General features: G+C 41.2%; 1 protein-coding gene across 1 annotated transcript; it reads left to right on the plus strand.

Moving 5' to 3' along the window:
* The first annotated feature begins 533 nt into the window (after positions 1–533).
* adra1ab (adrenoceptor alpha 1Ab) lies at positions 534–10618 on the plus strand. Its single transcript, XM_029516110.1, has 2 exons — positions 534–1449; positions 10161–10618. Exons 1-2 carry the CDS (start codon positions 534–536, stop codon positions 10616–10618), a joined length of 1374 nt encoding a protein of 457 aa, XP_029371970.1.
* Positions 10619–20988: the final 10370 nt, after the last annotated feature.

The following is a 20988-nucleotide window of genomic DNA, read 5'->3' on the forward strand; positions in this document are numbered from 1 at the left end:
TTTCAGCAGGCCATCTTTAATCACTCTTATTTTATTTTTAGAAGTTTTGATTTGTTCCTACCCTACCAAGGAAATAACAGCATTTCAGTGATGATAAGCCCTCTTTTTTTTTTTTTTTTGGGAATATTTTGGATTATGAATGTGGTGTTAAATTTCTTTCATCTCTTCTCTTGTTTTAACAGGTGTCCTGCACTAAATTTGCCTTCCAGCATGATCCAAACATGGCATCCCGAAATCATCAGTGACTGCCACTTCATTTCTGTTGATTCTCTCTGGACCAAATGTCTGTCGGAGCCTCTCCTTATAAACTTGTCCTTCTGCCAAGGATCCCTGGCACAGGCCACGTGACCAGCGGAGAGTTGGAAAGAATAGCATTTGTAAATTAACTGGAAGACTGAATATGTGCAGCATAAACAACACTTATGTCCTGCAGCAGCTGAAAAATGGCAGAGGGTTGAGTCTGTGATAAGTGAGGAACAGATGTGATGTGTATTAATGATCTGGAAGACCCATAAAGACTTAGCCAGATTACAATGGTTCCCACTGAGAACATGAGTGTTTTCTCTACTGCAGATCACTGTCCGAACTGCAGCTCCTACAACTACCCGGGTGTGGATGTAACCAAGGTGGTGGTTCTGGGGTTGGTGCTGGTGGTGTTTGCAGTGTTCGGGGTCCTCGGTAACATCCTAGTTATCCTGTCAGTGTTGTTCCATCACCACTGGCGCTCAGTGACACATTACTTCATTGCCAACCTGGCAGCTGCAGACCTGCTGCTCAGCTCCGCCGTCCTGCCATTCTCCGTCACTTCTGAGGTTCTCGGCAGGTGGGTGTTTGGCCGCTCCTTCTGCGGCGTCTGGGCTGCTCTGGATGTGCTTTGCTGCACTGCCTCCATCCTCAGCCTGTGTGTGATCTCTATCGACCGATATCTGGCTGTCAGCTACCCACTGCGCTACCCTGCTATAGCTACAGGGCGGCGAGGCCTGACAGCAGTGGCTGCCCTATGGGGCTTATCAGCAGCTATATCCGTTGGCCCTCTTTTCGGCTGGAAGGAGCCGGACCCCGAGGATGAGTCAGTGTGCCAAATCACAGAGGAGCCCGGTTATGCCTTGTTCTCTGCATTAGGATCTTTCTATATACCTCTCGCCATCATCCTGGCCATGTACTTCCGTGTGTACACTGTGGTCAAAAGGGGGACAAATACCACTAGCAGGGGCAGGAAGGGGGAAGGTGTTGAGACTGACGGGGTGGTGCTGAGGATACACAGAGGCAACACCGCCCAAACAGGGAAGCAGGAGGACGAGGAGGGGACCGAGAGGCATAAACGGCCCACCTTCTGCCTGCAGAGGCTTCTGAAGTTGTCAAAAGAAGAGAAGGCAGCCAAGACTCTTGGCATTGTGGTTGGGTGCTTCATTCTGTGCTGGCTCCCTTTCTTCCTGGTCTTACCCATCGGTAGGTGTCTCCTCACATCATATGTCCTGAGCTTTACACAGCCTCAGTTTGTGGATTTGTTTTACATTCATGTCATGCAGCTGAGTGTTTATTTCCCTGAAACATAATTTCCTTTCAATCTTTCAAAAAAGCAGAAAGCCTGTTAAAAACACGTGCTGTTTTCATTTTGAATGAATTTGTGGAAGATACATACCATCTGCAGTACAGTAAAAAAAGATGTTCTTGTTTTATGCTTTCACAAACATAACTGCACTCCAGGGACTGTTAATATTTTGTTTTTTGTTTATTTAATGCACAAAGGGACTGCAGACAGTTGTGAAAAATCTCGGGCCAGACACAAGTCTACATTCTTCTTTTAATTGATATGACATTGAGTGAATTTGATTTCTAATGAAAACATCAAGGCCGGTGTGGGCTAAGGTATAGGATGCTAAAATCACGCATGCTGGAGCAAAACTTTTATGAAAAACAAGGGCCACCGTGTTACTGAGAGGGTAAAAAGAAATCCATTGGATAAAATTAATAAAACAATAACGTGGAAACTCTTAATGTTAATATATAAGATGTTTGTAAAGCTTTCGTGACATTAATTAAAACTATGGTAATAGTGTCCGTTTGTTAAAACTAAGGAACAATCAACTATCAGCCTTGTTGGTTATCAGATGCAATATTCTGCATTTTCCTAATTATCATAAACTGATGACTGATAATAAATACAATGAAAAATATGACACTTTGGCTTGAATGTTGTTGAGAGCTGATCAAGGGTCCATCTGACTGGTTGCATGTCAGAGGTTATAACCACTCAACATTGTGTACATAGATGTTCAGCCAAAGGCAAGAGAGCAAATAGCAGTGAAGTTGGAATGAAAATGACAACCCCTCAAAATTGAGGTTGAAAAAATAACAAGTTCATACACGGATTCTGAATAAAGAAGAGAGAAAGAAAATGACAAGCCATCATTAGCTGCTTAGCTAAAGTAATGAGCAAATGTGAACAGCATATAAACAAGTGCTGAATTTGTGACAGTCACTGAAAGGAGCAGAGCGAGTGCTTGAGCTGAACTAGTCTTATTTTTGAATGCGCAGGGAGTTGGTCAATGCAATGAAGAAAACATTATGATGTTCACTGTGTTGAGACGGAGCAGCAATAAATGCTGGAAGAAACCTTCAGGCTGTCAAGAATTTAGTTCAGTCAGTTCTCATAAGAAAACTACCTAAAGCAGCCAATTTAATCCAACCCAGCATGGAGCAGCCTGTACATTACTAACGTTTGCTGTTGGCAATGTATTAGGAACATCAAGTTTAAATTGTTGTAGTCTAATACAGCAAGGATAAGTCCTCCTTGATGGGGGTTGCAATGTTCATGTTATAATAAAACTGTGTAAAGAGGGGTTTTGATGCAGTAGAAGAAGAAAAGTGGTGAATGAATCATACGCTGAAGTGTATGATCAGTGTAGAGGATGTTGCACTGGTAGACAGAGGAGATACAATCAGTTGTTTGCTCTTTCGACCGTGACGACTGTGGACAGTGTAAGATCTATAAATAAGATCTATAAATAAGAACATAGAACAATAGTAAACAGATTGACATCCAGTCACTCAGTGTGCTTGGAAAATGCTGCCAAAGAGGAGAGCATCTGTAGCACGACTCAGAAAGCCGCAGCCACCTTGGTCCTGTTGTTTTGTGCATCAATGCAGGATGTTATACAAGCCCAGCATGGGTCACTGTAATCAGAGTAATGAAGCAAACCTGAACCCATCTGTAATACCAAGACATGGAACGTCCAAACAGAAAGCTCCCACAAATGACTTGTTTTACTGATAGAACAAACTGAGCAGGGACAGATGGCTCTACTCTCTACTAACTCTACTAATTCGGAAACCACTGATTCTTGGGAATTTGGATAAAACAGGTTTTAATTTTGAAAATAAGTTAAATCGCAAAATCTGAAGGTACATCATTAAAGACCAAGGTCTTGACTGTTCAGCAATGTACCAGTGCAACCTCCTCATTTTGTATTGTTTTTTTTTTTTTTTTTTTATTAAATAGCCGTTTTTTCCATTTATTCCTTCGTTTTTGTCAACACTGTCAGACACAATAAAAAGCCATTTTTTTATTTATTTGGTCTAATAATTTATTTAGAGTTTTTAAATCATCATATGGCATGCTTAGTACACATATATGCTGTTAAATGTTGAGTATTCACTTTGTTCATTTTTTATACTGTTTCATGTGTACTCCTTTAAAAGATCTGACATCATCAAATGTTTACTTTAAGCCTAAATAGCAAAAGTTATGTTTTTTTTTTATTCAACAAACATATTTTATTATTAAAAGAGACTATTACTTTAATAACTTAACAGCACTGAAGAAACAAATTGCAACCATATTCATTTAAAACAGATAAAACTCCCTCTGACAGTGTCACTCAATACTTTTTTCGGGTTGGCTTGCCCCGCAGCAGCGGCTCTGTTTTTTTTTTTTTTTTTTTTTTTTCTTCCTTGGTGATTCTTGTGTTTTTTTATTCCGAGTTACCTCTTGAAGTTTATTTCTCATAGCTTTCATCTCTCTAGAATATCTTGCTCTTGTTTTCTTTCTTTCGCTTTCTCCTGCTGTAGCCTGCCTACTCCGAGCTAGCTCATGTATGGCCTGATCCGCTGGACTGTCTCGAGGGAGATTCTAGGTGATCTGAGCCCTTTCTCTAATGTTCTCTTGATATTTGTTGTCTACGTTTCCATGCCTTTGTCTGACTTCTCCCTTTCATTCAAATCAGTGATATTTTTTCTCTTCCCTTCCTGCACCCTCTTCTTCCATCATTGCCTTTCAGTTCTGAGGTATTCCTCCTTTAACTCTGCCTTCTGATATTCCCTGTTTCTCCACAGATAGCTGCTGCCTAGTCATAACTTCCCAAAATACATAAAATCAAACTTGACTATGAAATTGGGGGGAATTACAGTGAATGTTAGATTTGGTTAAACGTTGTCATGCCATTTTCATTTGGGGTCCTCAGGAATGTAGTTGACCTTGTAGCTGCCTGATTTTCTTACTTTTGATAAATATCAGAAGGTGGAGACGAATATGCGGGACACATTTTGAGCAACCACAAAATAATAGTAAATATTGTTCAAAACTTACTGTTTGTGGTGTTTAATACATATTGCAATGTCCTCTTTCATGTGGTAAAGATATTATTCAATTCAATTATTATTTTTTGTTTTTTTAATCAAGTTGAAATGATTACCTCCTATCTGAGGACAACTGATTTTGTAGGCAATGGGCCAGCATATAATCACGAAATTAATAAAAGTAAAAAATAAACCTATAAAAGAAACTTACATATGTGCAAAGGACCCCCCTGATTATAACCTTGATTCTTTTTATTCATGAAAATTTTATTAATTTCCAACAGAATTCGCACATTTCTTAGCAGGACGTGTTTTTGCCAAAGTTTCAAGAATCAGTGAAACAACTTTTGTGAAACAGTAGAAATGACACACTTTGAGCCAACCTGAATTTTCCTTTCTATAGAACAGTTTGAGAGTAACGATTAGACGAGAAAGACACAAATACTTCATGTGATACTGAAATTTTGAGGGGATTTCAATGATGAAAAAATCCTTAATGAAAGAGCTTAAACAATTACTTTTATAAATATTACATTCTATAAATATATAAAATGACAATTACAATTGTATCAGTAACAATGTTAATGCAGTTAAACTTCGCAGTAGATACTAATTTCAGTTTGCAGTATCTGGAAAACTGGAAATAGGTAAATGTCTGCTACGCCAGGCGGTCTGGACTTTACTTCAGATTTGTCAGCCTGTCAAAGAAAATGATAACAGTGATGTTATCATAGATGTGAGCGAGGACAGGAACCAAACATTGTGAAGCCTAATCTCAAATCTTAATTACCTTTAAAATAACTCTCATGGCTTAGATAAGTGACTGTTAGAGTGGACCACCGTGTGTTTGGGGGTTGATAGTTTGGCAGCATCTGAGGTCACAGATGATGAGATTACTGCTGAAACTGACACAATTTCTCTCACACAAACTGGAATCTCACTGAAAGAGCAACCTATGTATCATAAGCTACAGGGTGGTGGATTCACAGGGACAAATAACATGTTATCTTTTGCTCTTTTTCCTAGAGTCCACATTCATAACCAGCTATATTAAAACTCCTGTGTATGATCTAAAGGTAAACAAAAGGCTAGCAATACCAAAGATCTGAATAACAGGTCTGTTAACGCCGTAAAATAAGTGCATCTAATTTATAATATTATAGCTTGAAAAACAATTGGACAAGTTCACCTTACTACTCAGGATATTTTCTGAGGAGCTTTCTGCTCAGCTCCATTGTCTTCATCATCAGACAGTTTGCTGTGTTGTCAGCTGAATGTATTGATTTCATCCATATGAAGTGTACAAATTCTGTATGACATAACCAGGAAAATATAGCAAGTGTCAGGGTTGCATGAAGTATCCGTCCATACTCTATTGCCCGCAGTGAGCCTCAGTGAGGCAGCAGGCCCCGCCGAAGTGAGTGAGTTGCTGCTGAAGACAAGGACAGAGAACAAACCTTTAACACTTGATGCGCGTACATCGATTTTTGAATATTTTCACAGCTTTATCTTGCCGTTCTCTTTTGAAGATCATCTTGTCTTTCAGAGCTAAGCGTAGGCGCACACAGTCATTCAGCAGTTGAGTCATGTAATGTCAAAAGAAATGGCTCTTTGAAAGGGAGATAAAGCTTTGAAAAATTCAATATGGTGGTTTCACATCAACATATATTGCTATGCAGATCAGCTATTTACGCTTGTAGGTAGTAATACAGTTGAAGAGATGTAGTTCCAGGAACGGTTAAAGGGTTTGGCGGTGAAGGTGGTGAAAATATTACAGTGTAGCTCAGATACAATATGGGTTACTTACAAACTGACATGAGTTTCTCTTTGCAGGAATTTTTTTAGTGAATGAATGGCTCCATTTACAGCTGATAACTCATTTTCCATGCACTGCTGCCAGTGGCTTGTCCACTGTGTCCACTGCAGTAGCAACAGTTCTTGTAAAGTGCAAGCATGGTGGCAGAGTTTTTGGTGTGTGTGGTACAGGTGGAGGGGGGAGAGTGAGGAGTGCTGGTAAGGAGTTCAGCTTCCTAACAGCCTGATGGATGAAGCTGTCCGTGGCAATGATGACAGCTTTCCGAGTGAGCTGGGTGCCGTACAGGTCTGTGAGGGAGGGAGTGGGACACCAATGATCCTGCTGGCTGCAGGGTCTTCTTATTGTTTGCAGGGCTGCTGCTGTACCAAGACAGTGATGCGGCTCGTCAGGATGCTTTCTACGGTGCCCTGGTAGAAGGTGGTCATGATGGGGGCCAGTGCACTTGCTCTCCTCAGTTAGTGGAGGAAGTAGAGCCTCTGTTGAGGCTTTCATGCCAGTGATGTGGTGTTGGCCGTCCAGGAGAGGCCATCAGAGATGTGCACTCCCAGGAGTTTGGTGCTGCTGACCTTCTCAACAGTGGAGCCATTGATGGTCAGCAGGGGATGCTGCATGGGGCCTCTCCTGTGGTTGATGGCCATCTCTTTCATTTTCTCCATGTTGAAGAAAGTTGTTGTTTCTGCTCGAGCTGGCCAGGAGGCTCATCTCCTTCCTGTAGTTGGCCTCGTCGTCGTTGTTGATGAGACCCACTATGGTGGTGTAGTCCAAAAACTTTATGAGGTGTTTGGTGCTTACCCTGGCTGTACAGTTGGGGGGTTGGTAGGGTGAAGAGTAGGGGACTCAGTGCACATCCCTGGGGGGCTCCTGGGAGACCAGCAGCCGGTTGCAGATGGAAGTGCTGAATCTGAGCTCAATCAATTTATGGATGAGTTGCTGGGGGAGGATGGTGTTGAATGCTGAGCTGAAGTCTATGAACAGCATTCTCACATATGAGCCCTGGCTGTACAGTAGGGGGGTCGGTAGGGTGAAGAAGAAATGGAACTGCATCATCGGTGGAGCCATTTGACCGATATGCAAATTGAAGAGGGGATGATGTGCTTCATGACCAGTTGCTCGAAGCACTTCATGATGACGGAGGTCAGTGTGACCGGACAGTAGTCGTTGAAGCATGATGGTGATGACTTCTTTGGCACAGGAATGGTGGTGGCTTTAAAACAGGTGGGAACAACAGCCTGACTCTGACTCAGAGAGGTGTTAAAGATGTGTTTGAGCTCCTCAGCACAGTTCATTAAAATCCGGCCAGGCACGTTGTCTGGATCAGCAGCCTGGCAGGTGCTGAACTTACATAGAGACACCTGCATAAGGAGGAGGAGTCTTCTGAGCGGGGGTGTTGTCACGTGTATCAAAGTCAAAATCATTTAGTGATGCTGTGATTGCAGGTCTGTGCAGCCCTCCTGTAGTCAGTGATGGTTTGCATGCCATTCCACAGACTCTGTGTCTCGGCTGTACCTCAACTGGTGGGTTATCCTGTTTGTGTACTGCTGTTTCGCCTTCCTGATGCCACGGGAAAGGTTGGCTCTGTCTGTTTTATCTCCAGTCTTCAAGCTGATTCCTTGCCTTCAGCAGCCTGTCGACCTCTCCTGGTAGCCAAGACTTCTGGCCTGACTGGGTGGTGATGACAGTCCCTGTGTGTTTTTGAAAGTCTGTGAGGTTGTTGTGAGTGGCTTCTTTTCACCCTCTGGCCACACTCTAATCTCCTGACCATTTTCACACGTGGTCTAAGTGCTGCTTTGAGCAGCACACTGATGTGATCAGAGAGGCCAAGGTGCGGGAGGGGGGAAGCAATGGTGTAAACCAGGTCCAGTTTGGTATTTCCCCTTGTTGGGAAATCTAAATGTTGGTAGATTTTTGGAATTGCACACTTAAGATCAACATTGTTAAAGTCTCCAGCCACGATAGGAAGTCCCTCTGGGTACGCTGTTTGTTGCTGACTTATAGCAACATTATTATTGCAAATAATTGTATCTATTGGAACTTAGAGAAGTCAGGTGTGGAAACACTTCTAGGTGCCTAGCCACCATGAATGTGTTAATCCATCTAGTAAATACTGAGATAGTTCACTCAAGAGGTGGAAACTTTCACCAATTGGGGTTTGGGTCACGGGAGACATTACGGTGTGGCCCCATGAATATCTGCACCCAATTTAATGGCAATCCCTCCAATAGCTGTTGGGATATTTCAATCTGGAGCCCCACTCCACACCTGAGAGCAGCCCTCCTGCAGCTGCTACTATTGATACAAAAGCTATTGCCCTTGAATCATTTGTATAATGCTGCTCGATGATACGTTTTAACTGAATGCAACATCAGGCAAGTTCGTCCTCCTTCCCAATGATGCACTGACTCTACTGCTCGAGTTTCTCAAAAGGGACATGAAGAAATTCAATTACAAGCAACCAGATGGACCAAATGAAACACCACATTGGAGCAAAATAGGCTTCCACTGTGAGATGAAATGGAATGAACCAAACTATTGCTCTCTCTTATGAAAGCTGTTACAGATAACAAGCACAGGGCTTAATGGGCTGTAATGCTAGGAGGCATCCTCAGTCACCCGGCACAGTCATTTGAAAATAGTTATGCATTTCAATTGAGAAAGACCTTCATGGCTCACAGCACAGCAGTGATTGAAGCTCTGAGGCAATGATAGTCTGAGATTCCCAGACTGAGAGTTTGAAAAAGCACTTCATATTTTATTCTTCATTTTTCCTGAACTCTTCAGATGGAAAGTCGTTTTTGTGTTGAAGCACTGAGTTGCCACCTATCCGGAACTGCAGGTGCCTCCGTGTTTCTCTAACTTGAACAGTCTGTTTTCGGCGCTCATAGAAGGAGGTGAATGCAGCTTAAGTACACAAGTTAACAGCTGGGAAGTACCTGCCACTGGAGTCTATTTCAAGTCTTCATTCTCCACTTCAAGAAACTGCAAAAAATAAGTTCTAGAGCAACAAAGACGGAACAGATTTCTGGTAAATAGTCCAACGTTAGCATTGGTAACATGGGAAAAAGGGGAAGCAACAGGCAACGCTACAACAGATATGTTCCAAATCACAGTTTCTACTTGACGTACTACAAGAGACAAGAGGTTATTTATTCCTATGCTTGTTTAATTTTTCAATATGCTGTTGCATTACTGTTTCATACTGGTATTATTTTACAATATTGTGGCTGTGCAGTTTTTAAAGGAATTGTTATTCATGCCAGAATTTATTTTGCTCTGTTTCTTTTCATGTTCACAAATAGTTTAACCTGAGCCATGAAACAATAGCCATCGGATCACATACATGAGAGGTTAGGAATCAGATCAACACTTATTGCCCATTGCAGATGGCAGTTGGCCATGGACCATCTTCAAGACCATTCTTCTGAAATACACGGGTGATGTGGCACAGGCTTCACCCATCTCAATATACAATCTATGATTAAAACAGAAAGGTGTATTCCTTAAAGAGACCACTTTTAATTTAGAATATTATCTAATGGTATAGTAAAATTCTCCTGATTGGAACCAAAACCTGGAAGAATAAAACCCGTGTCCACATACTTTTGACCACATTATGCAAGTGAACTCAAGTGTTGATTAATGTATTTGAATATCAACATTCACATCTTCGGTCTCAGAGTTGCAGGCTCTCTGATTGTACTACCATAGTATTAGAATCTCTTGTTGTCCATAACTTTGACTTGTGTCTTTTTGTGTGTGTGTTCTCCAGGATCCATCTTTCCGTCGTGTAAGCCCTCTGACACCATTTTTAAAATAACCTTCTGGTTGGGTTACCTCAACAGTTGCATTAACCCTATTATCTACCCATGCTTCAGTCGGGAGTTCAAGAAGGCCTTCCTCAACGTGCTCCGTGGCCAGTGTTTGAAAACTGCTAAACGTCAAGGACGCACCACTTCATCTTCCTCCAGTCCAGGCCCAATGTCTAAGACCTCAGCCCAAAACTGTGTCCCCGTTTCCTCATGGTGTTGCTGCAGGACCCTGCCATCCACCTCACCGTCTGTTAGGAGTCCAGATCGGCCTCAAAGTGCACAAAGTCAGAAGAAGAAGAGTCTGCTGAAGGTGCGGTGTTTCTCAGCAAGTCAAACTTCAATACCCGAAAAGTCTGCCACTCACAGATCATTGAAGGTGTTACATCTTTCTGTTGGAGTCAAAGGAGAGGCCCTTTAAGTGGTGTGTTGAGGCAATATAGAAATTCTGAGCATCCCATCTTCTATGTCGGTTCTGCCTCAGAGGATACTCTTACAGTGTGTAAAATTTTCCTCAGATATATTCCTCTGAGGCATCAGGGCACCAGGCAAGTCAAAAGTGACTTTCCTTCAGAGAACGCTTAAGGTAGCTGTTGAGCACCTGGAGTGTGACTTGCATAAGAGAGTGAGTGAATTATTTTGTATCCACTCTGCAGCCACTCCCGAGCTGCTGCTCCTAAACTCACAAAAGTTTAGTAGAAGCTGCACATCAAGTGAAAAGTTGTGAAGTATAAACTCACATGAGAAACTTAAAAAATAGAAACCTCCTTGGTAAACAAAAAAAGTGAAGTATGCAAATTTGGGCACAAAGTTAGTATAGATAATCATTTGTGTTTGGCAAGCAATGAAAAAAAGAACAGCATCTTCTGGAAATTTTGATTATAAAAGAACCCCAGAGACCTAATTTCTTTAAATAGAGCTATTTCTGCAGATGACACAAAATCAGTCAAGCCAGAAACTCCTAAGTAAATTCCAAAATGATCAGTATTTACTGGTGGAAGCTGGTGTAGGAGGGACTGAAAAAAATGGACAAAAGAAGAAAAACTTCACACTCCTTAATTGTACCTCTCTGAGGATTAAATGCTCATTCTTTGCTATTTGTTGTGGCTGCATCAGGGATCTGAATGTTGTCATCGTTGCTTGTGTTGCTGCTTAATACATGAAAAGGTGTCTGATCCTTTTCTCTTAGTCTTGCTGAAGGATTATCTGCCTGTGAGCACACTTCTGCAGGGCTGTGTCTTCCTAATGCTAATGAACAAAATGATGTTGTTCTCTGTTTGTTTGAAAATGATGCATGAACAAATTGGTCCACATCTGTCTGATGCGTTGGTTTGCCCGCAACTTGCACCTGAATGTCATCATTAAAGCTACATTTGTTCATTTCTGGTCACCAAAATAACAGCCTTGGCATATTATTAGTTAATAAAGACGTTATGGCTTGCAAGCAAACAATTAACCCCTTACACATTCAGCAGAGCAACAGTTCCACACCAATTAGAGTCACATTTTGATCCACTTTGTGAATGTGAGTTCAACAGTCAATTCAACTTTTGCATTGAGTTTGGTTTACACCGATTTCTCATTGTCTTAGCCCAATAACATCGAGCCAAAACAATGAGCTAAAAGAGACCAAGGTTCATCTCACTGCGTGGGTGCACTATTTTCACACTTTCTATCCGCTGAAGTTCAAAATGAAATCCAGCCAGAAGAAAAATAAAAGCAGGAGTCTTCTTTAACTGTCTTTGCTTGAACTCATTGAATGTTGGGCACAGCGTCTCTGCTGCAGTGTTTGAACAGAGGAGAGCCATCGTTATCCAGAAGGCTGTACGGGCACAGTGTTTGACGGTATGTTAATTAAAACTTATTTTAGCTAGGCTGCACATTTATTTCCATCTGTTCCTACAATTCAAAACGCATCACTGTGATTTGGCAGTATCCCCGTAAGATCTCAGTAAAGAGCACATTTTTGATGTGGAGGAGGCAGCCTGGATATAGAAGGTGAACATCATTTAAAGAATGTGCATTTTGAACTAAAATGTAGTGTTCTTCATGTTCTCCAGCTTCCCCCAAACAACCCAGAGACAAGCAGGTTAATTGGCTACAGGCATGGATGGGAGCAACAATTGTTGTTTGTCTCTATATGGCAGCTTTTTGATAAGCCTGGGACCTGCCTCGGGTGTACCCTGCCCTCACCCTGTGTTAGCTGATATTGGCTGCAGCCCCCTGTGACCCTAAAAGGATTTGTCTTGAATGAATTGATTAATAAAATGTATAAATAATAAATTACTTCAACCTTTAAAAAGGGGGAAGGATTATCATAACTAATGACAAGGGAGCGTTTACTTCCAGGAACATGAAGGCCCTCATTACATTAGCCTCGGGATTCGACAAATCAAGCTTGACAAAGGCTCAAATTCAATGCAGGTCAGTTGCATTGGATTGTAATATATCATGCTGATGTCTATGGGGTCCCGACAGGTTCTGTGTCTTCATTGAAATGAGCTTGTTTCAATAATTATCAAGACAAAACCTACTGTATCACAAAATTAATAAAAAAAAACACAATTGGCCGTGTTTCAAAACAATACGTGTGTGAGTTTCATTAAAAATCATGTCCTGAACATTGATTAATAGCCTTAAAAAGCATGTCCCTGCTGTCTCAACTCTTCTAAGAAAGTTGTCAAATGGTTCTCCTGAGCTCTTAATCCTTTGCTTTTCTCTGTCAGGAGCAAAGTTGTTTTCCTTTGCTGGGTTTGGATTAAAGGCTTTTTTCTTTTTTTTTTCTTTTTTTTTACTCCACAGACATCAGAGCAGTGATGAATACCTGAGTATGCTTATCTAGGAAATGCAGGATGTTGAAGAATTTGTAGAAGACAAATGATTTGTCATTTCAGAGTTACCTAAGGTTAGGGTGCTTCAGGTTTCCATCCTTCCGCATTGCTGCGTGGGATTTGTACAATGAGTGAAGAGGATAACGTCTCTGTTTAAACTCTTGTAATGTCGCTAAGCTCCTACGGCTTACATTCATATAGCAATTAAAGTGTCTTGATAACTCATAAAAATGCAGCTCTCCTTTCTGGAGATTATGCAGCCAATGTTATGCTGCATTAGGCAACAAGGAGCAGAGGGAGATATCCAGACATTTCATCAGAGAAGCATGACTGAGTCCAAAAAAATATATAAATAAGTAAATACTATGACATTTCACACTTGGAGAAAAATATGTAAATATTTCTTCTTTTTATTAACGTTTTTTCATCCCCAGTGACTTTTCATCAAATTTTGAATGCAAAACCAACAAATAGTCTACACTCGCAATTTTCTGTTAGAATTCACAGCTTGATTCAATAGACGATGCTTTCCATTTGCCTTTTAATTAGAAGAACACCAAAAACTTGGAAGGCTCTGGATTCATGACAAGATATGAGTGCTGGAGAGACGTAGATTCATTAAAGCACTGCTAGTTTTCTCTTGAGGGATGCACACGCACGCTCAATTGAATTGGTGTTTGTGTGTGTGTGTGTGTGCGCGTGTGCGCACCTGTGTATGCTTCTGAAGAGCAGTCAAGCCATGTTGTGTCTGCTTCTGTCAGCCCAGCTTTTCATGGAAATTCATGGAAATGAATTCATCAGATTCCTATTAAACACGTGGCTCAAAGGGATTCAAACAGTGTTGCCGCAGCTGTCATATTGAAGCATACACTGTTATGATAAATGGATTCACACTCCTAATACTGGAAAGACAAGTTTCTGCAGAGTAACCTAGTCAGCTCACTTTCCAAAGTGAATTTTCCCCACAAATGGCAATTAGGATTAATAATGAGGCTGAGCAGCAAGTAAGTCAGAGGATGAAACCTGTACAAAAAATCGGAGACCTCATTATTTGCAATGAGGAAAATGTGGTTTGTGTTGTGACAAAGTGAATGGTTTCCCTGAAACCTTCTCACCTTATACTTCTTCCAAGTCTGAAAATTAATTGACTCTCGGGAGCTTTGCCACCACATTGATAACACAGAAAATTATGCGGAACTTCATTGTAACAATTTGTAACGACGCTTGATGCACCCACTTTTAAAGAACCTAATGAAACAAACACAATGCTCTCAGGTGTAACATCATCACATGCGCTCAATTCTGTCCCTGAAGGTGAGAATTTTGCAGCACAGCAGGTAAAAATAACTGTTTGCTGGAAGAAATGAAATTGAGCCAGTCTTAACGAGCCTGTTCTCCTTCCATGTTCCTCAGGACTCACCTGTTGTAATCCACCACTACAGGCTGAAGAATTTAATGTCCGCACGTTATTTTAAACTGCCAGTTTAAAATGATCAGTGCAGCTCCGAATCCTGAAAAGGCATATCCTTCCAACCAATCACCCATTGTTGCACACCGTGCACAAAGGGCATGCAGAAATCTGTGTAGGCAGGAAGCTGATTGCTAAATCCCAAGTCTGCAGTTGGTCAGTTGCGGTGTCATCACTTGCCCTGTCTTCTGCGCATTGTGCTATGATAGTTGTTCCAGCACACCTTGTTGTCTCTTATGTTCCTGGTTTTCAACGCATTTTGGTTATTTGGTCTCATCTTTTGCCTCTTCCCTTTGTGCTTCTGCCGGGTGGACTGACTACCTGTTTACAGAACCTAGATTAAGGCCTATTGAATTGAGTCGTGCTTTTGGGTCCTTTCCCTAGGTCTGTATATTACATGCGGAAAATATAGAAAGAGCAGTTAAATTTCTGTAATCTCAAAGCGCACAGTTTCACTCCACAATAGCTGCTTGCAAAGACAACAAGGTCAGTTAGGTCTTCTTTGTTATCCATGTTGCTTTCTCTGCTGTACTGTAAATCCAGGCTGTAAAGATCCACTCAGGTGTACCTGCAGTGTCGACATCATTCATTCATTCACCTTCAACCGCTTTTCCATTTCCAGGTCCCTTGGGTGCTGGAGCCAATCCCAGCTCACACTGGGTGAGGGCGGGGTACACCCTGGACAGGTCACCAGTCCATCACAGGGTCAACACACAGAGATGTCTTTGGACGGTGGGAGGAAACTGGAGTACCTGCAGGAAACCCATGCAGGCACGAGGAGAACATGCAAGCTCCCCAGTGACTACATCATCGTTTCCAAAACGTTTAATTCACCCCCATCCAAACTACAATACTACTTTTTAAGCTACGAGTTTTTAAGCTAAAGCAGGCCAGCAATTGCAGAAATCTCTGTTTGCAAGAAAGGTAACAAAAGTAGAGAGAACCCTGTTGTTGCTGTCCTGGTTTCCCTGTAGTGCCTAGGTTGGTTTCAATTTTTTAGTTGCAGCCTTAAAAACGTGGCAAACACTAGTCGTCTGGCAAGACAGGTAAATGACAACCACACACATCTCAACTTGAACTCGATTTTGCCATCTCCACTGGGGCAAAAGTCTGTTGTTTTGGTTTGGTTTCGCATTATTTGATGCACTTACCTTAAATCAACTCTTAATTTCTCTCTTCCTTCTAAAACTGCATATTAATCTATGCGAATATGCAGTTTTATCAGCCATTAAACTGTTCACACAACATTTAGGTTAAGTTAAATATAACATTTAAAAACGTAATTAATATGAAGCATTCATTATAAAAAAAACCCAATCTGAATGTCAGGTTGGGAATACAGCTGAAAGCTGAAACTCTATCGTGTGGCAGTTTCTTTATGTCTCTACTCAGCAGGACAGCTGCATTTCTGTTAGTTGTGTGTGAAATTAATGGTGTGTTCAACACAACACGTCGCACCCTCAGTAGAACAATGCGAGCATACATCAGCCATTTTATCACTGAGGGACGGGAAGGCTGTAGCTACTCAACTGACAAAGAGCACCATGACAAAGTATGTAAGTTTAAGGTTAGCTACAAAGTCAAAGAGTTCAGGATTGCTCACGACGTAAACTTAAAAAAAAAAGAGGGAAAAAAAAAAACCTGAATGGTTTCTGTCTGCACTTTCGTCGTTTCCATGACCCAACAAGCAAAGATGAAACTTCCATGTTCTTAGAGAAAGATGGGGTTGTATCCAATCTCCTTCAATATAATATAATAGATGGGTCATTTATTATCTGTATTAGGGAAATGAGATGAATACAACAGCTTAACATGCTGTTGAAGTTGAATTTTCCTCAGCTTTTCCTGTCAGTAGAAGAAGGCAATATGATCTCACAGTGGCTGTCACATGATCTATGTCCCAGAGAGAAAATAAACAAGAAGTTCTGCCAGTAATTTACAAAATGAATCATGGAGCTGGAAATAATTTTGGACCTAATATATGACTAAAACTACCCATTAAGCAAAACCTACAGACTTTAGACTATAGATTATAGAAGGGCTGTGTGTCCACTTTAAATGCATCTTTTTCATTTTCACATGGAGTTTGGTGACCTCGCAGTATTTCTGGCAGAGCTCCTCCAAACTTCTATTTGAATCAATGTTAAACCAATGAGAATAATTTAAACTCGTGGTGTTGGAGCTTGTTAAGGATTTTGGAGGACAAAAAATCCTGCAGCTGTCCCATTCTTTGCAAAGCAAACTCAGCGAACTGAAGAGGAACACAAACACATATTTTTGTTGATATATTTCAATGCTGCAGTGAAATTCAATGATTTTATTGCAGACTGCAAATGATTTGCCTCTTCCAAACACATTTTCTGTGCTGGCATTTGAATTTATTATAGCTCCTATTGAGTGTGCACATCAACATAATGATTTTCTGTTGGCAAGCCTGAATAAATATTCATTGAAAATTTTGAGTCTTCACATGTGAAAGGGAGCTATGTAAGATGCATTTAAGAGTTTTGTCAGTAAACAGTCAGTTGCCAGCCTGCATGTGGACTTATCCATCTGGGTTCATCCAAGTTGCTTTGGACTTCACCAATTTACAGTGTCTGTAAATTAAATCCTTTTAGTTGGCCTCAAATTCTGCAGCTGTCAAACTTTAAACATTATTTCGTGCAAAGGTCTCAAGTGTCATTAATAAAATATTATCTGTTAGGTAAGGGTGACGGTGTGGTGTGTATTGCAGCGGCAGTCTGACATCCGGCAGCACACAAGGGGAAAAACCATGTTTACACTCATTTCTGAAAGCCAAGCATGCTTGTTCAAAGGTCAGCACACTTGTCAGGTCAGTGACTGCGCTAACAAATACGACAATGTAAGTGTTCCTTATGTTTGAGCTAATGCCTGCAGAGTTCACTATGAATTACTGGACCTTATACTGTGTAGTGAAGCCTGTGCTTTCACAAAAAAAAAAGACCTACTCACAATTAATAACTAAAGAAAAACAATGTACCTGACCCCAGTTTGCCATCAAAGAAAATAGTACTTCAGTTTAAAATGTTTGTAAAAAGTTTTCATTTTCTCTTTGAGTATAGGTACATGTATAAAGGCCCAGGGATGTAATTCGCTGGTTGAAAACATGATTTGCATGCAGCGGCCCAGAGTTCAAACCCCAGCAACAAGGCAAACCAGAGGTATCCTTGTATCTGTCCCAAGTCCGGGTAAATGGGGGAGGGTTGCAACAGGAAGGGCATCCGGAGAAAAATGTAGCCAAATCAATCATTCAAGTCAGCTGGCTTGCTGTGGTGACCCCGAATAGAGAAAAGCCAAAAGAACGAGGGGGGAAAAAAAAAAGATAGATCAGTAAAATGGCCTGAAAAGTGAAGCCAATGCTGAAGAGTTTTCAATCTGCAGTCTACTCTGTTTGGAGATAACTGATCTTCTCATGTCCCCTGTGATTTATGATTTATACTATGATTCTGCATATAATGTATATTGAATTGGCTGCTAACTACAACAGTTAAATTAAATGTATTGTGTTATGTTCTCTATTAAAAACCTAAGAAACAATAGCAAGTCATTTTTTCTGCAGATTGAATGGTATTCATAAGAGATATATTGGTCAGGGGCTAGAGTCAGGCTTGGAGACTGTTTGAACTTAGAAAGCAGCCTTGGGAGAGACGAAAAGATCAGTCCCCTTTAAGACAATCCAAGGATTTGATAAAGAGGTGGTCACACAATCAAGAACCACTTAGCTAAACTTTCTGGATAAATGAAGCAAACTCATAAACATGAGGCTGAAGACTGATCACACTACTCTGAAGACGGGAGGGTAGAACACGCCTGAAATACACAAGGTGGAGGGGAGACATCGGCACACAAGTCTAGACATTTGGGAAGAGACAATGAATGGACGGGACATTAGGAATGACACCAGACAAGGCAATGACTCTCAAAATAAAACACAAAGTGGCACACAAACCTAAACTAGTGCACAGACTGTGGCAGCCACAACTATCTATTTCCTCAGTTACACCTTTTTGTAAAATCTGACTTCAAACCTGACATGCGTGCTGCAGATGTTCCATGTGGACGTTCCCCAGAGTCACTGTGGTTGCTCTGGTTGTTTCAGACCTAATCCTGTTGTAGCTCAGGTGAAATGGAGACTTGAAATTGCTCGTAGTCCATGAACATTTGTGAAAATACTTGACAGCATGGGTCAACTTTGTGACCACTCTTTGTCCCATTTCCCTGCCAAATGTGCCATGACAATAATTCATGTGACAGTCTGCTGACGTTGACACTAAATGTGGATGAGTGCTTTGCCTTGCAGCTTTTAAGCAGCCACTAGAGGGCTCTGGGTGCACATTGCAAGGGTCACCATGATGCTGAACCCAGCTCTGCAATGGTGCTTTGAGCTGTTGTCCCACAACAAGAAGGAAGAGGGTTTGGTTCCCAGCCTGGGGCCGTTCTGTGTGGAGTTTGTATGTTCTCCCCATGTCTGCGAGGGTTTCCTGCCACCATCCAAAGACATCATGTTGGGTTAACTGGTGACTCTAAATTGTCTGTAGGTCTGAGTGTGAGTGGTTGTTGGTCTCTGTCTGTCTCTGCGTGTTGGCCCTGTGATGGACTGGCCACCTGTCCAGGGTGACCCCGCCCTCACCCAGAGGGAGCTGGGATTGGTTCCAGCAACAACCCCCTGACCTCTAACCCTGGAAACAGATAAGACGGACTGTAGAAGATGAATGAATAAATCTCAAACAGTTCATTCATCCTGTGTATATTTTTATCATCTTTCCTTACACTTTTTTTTTTTCATCTGCATCCGAGGACCCCACATGACAGTGCCTCTTAAGTCAAAAAATGCTTTTATCTTCAAAGTGATTTTAAATCATTGCGAAGCAGAAAATATTCACATGAATGTTCTTTTTAAAAGCCCTGCCAGGTTGATATGTGCTGACCACTTATCAGTTCACATTTCAGTTCTGACTGATTTTGTACCATTCACGGGTGAACATCATTTCTCTTGGTGAATGTGTTTTATCACATGAGCGATTACCAGAGGATGTGGCACACAGTATCTAAACTGCTAAAATTACTTTTCATTCACCAGTTGAAAGAGAAATTGTACTTAAGAACAGCACATAGCCTGCAACTGATTATCATTATGCACACATCACCATTAAATAATATCCACTCAGTAGTTTGATTTCAAGGCATTATCCTCTCTTCTGCACGTCGCCTTTCTGAAGCTCATCATTCTGTTCATCTTCATTTCTTCTTTCTTTCACTGGCACCACAGACACTTCATTTGATCATTTTGCGTAAAGGAGCTTCTTCTTGTCTGTTTGTGATCATCTTCAAATTAATTTTTCATTTTCTTTTCTTCTTGTTGTTCCCAACTAGACACACACACGGCACATTCATTTTAGGATAGCATGTGCAGAACAAGTTTGTGTGGGTGGGTGCATTTGTGTGTGTTCAAACAGAAAGGCACGCCTTTCCCTTTTTAGTCAGGCAGATGTGGTGTAGTGTGATGGATAGTGCACATCCTGAGGTCATACCTTTAACTATCATTCAGGAACTGCTGAGGCGTCACAACCAGGTGCAGGGCTGAATCCATCAGTGAAGACACACAGTACATTTATAGAAACACACACACTGCACAAAAGCACATGCTGCAGATATCTTCAGAAATAGTCGGCGATATTAATCATCTTATTTTACAGCAAAATATTCATGATAGGTTGGGGTGAAGAGCTGAAGCCAAAACGGGCTTGATGGCACACGTTTTTTTCGACAGCCTCTGGGAGGATAATCACAGTGCTTCACTCTTTTGTATGCATGAAACAAGACAGTCACACAAATCGAAGAGCGGTGAATAAAGAGGATGACAGCACTGCCACCCAGTGTCAAAACATTGCATGAAACCCCATAGTGGTGATTATTGAATTCTGTGCACGCTGCAAGTGGGTTGACAATTTCATTTTGGTGAAAACAATTATTAGTTCGTAATTATTAGAATTTAAAAAGTACACTGAGCAGTGTCTAAACTTATGAGCTAAACGTACTTTATATATTTCAGAGTTTTGCAATGAAATCACCTTTAAAATCATATTTAAACTGACAAGGCAGTTTTGAATGTTCAACTACAGCAATGTCATTTCTTGATATCATTGCTTGATATTTGTTCGGATGCAGGGCAAAACATTTTTAATATTTTCAAGTGGGCTTTGATTTGATCAGGCTTTGTACCCTCAAACACTAGGAAAACATGCAAACTATGCTCGGTCTCAGTTTGGGTTTGGGTTAGCTCGGATGGCGGTGACGAGTGTGTGCCAATACCCGATACCCAGTGCAATCTCAGCACACATTTTAAACTAAGTACATCTTAAATCGAGGAAGTGGTTAATATAACCGATGAAGCAGGTAACAATCACATTTTTCATGAATGGTTTCATGAGTTTGTGGAGTCTGCTATGGAAGAAATGCTCAGGTGTAGCA

This window comes from Echeneis naucrates, chromosome 12 (genome assembly GCF_900963305.1).
Source record: "Echeneis naucrates chromosome 12, fEcheNa1.1, whole genome shotgun sequence".
NCBI lineage: Eukaryota > Metazoa > Chordata > Actinopteri > Carangiformes > Echeneidae > Echeneis > Echeneis naucrates.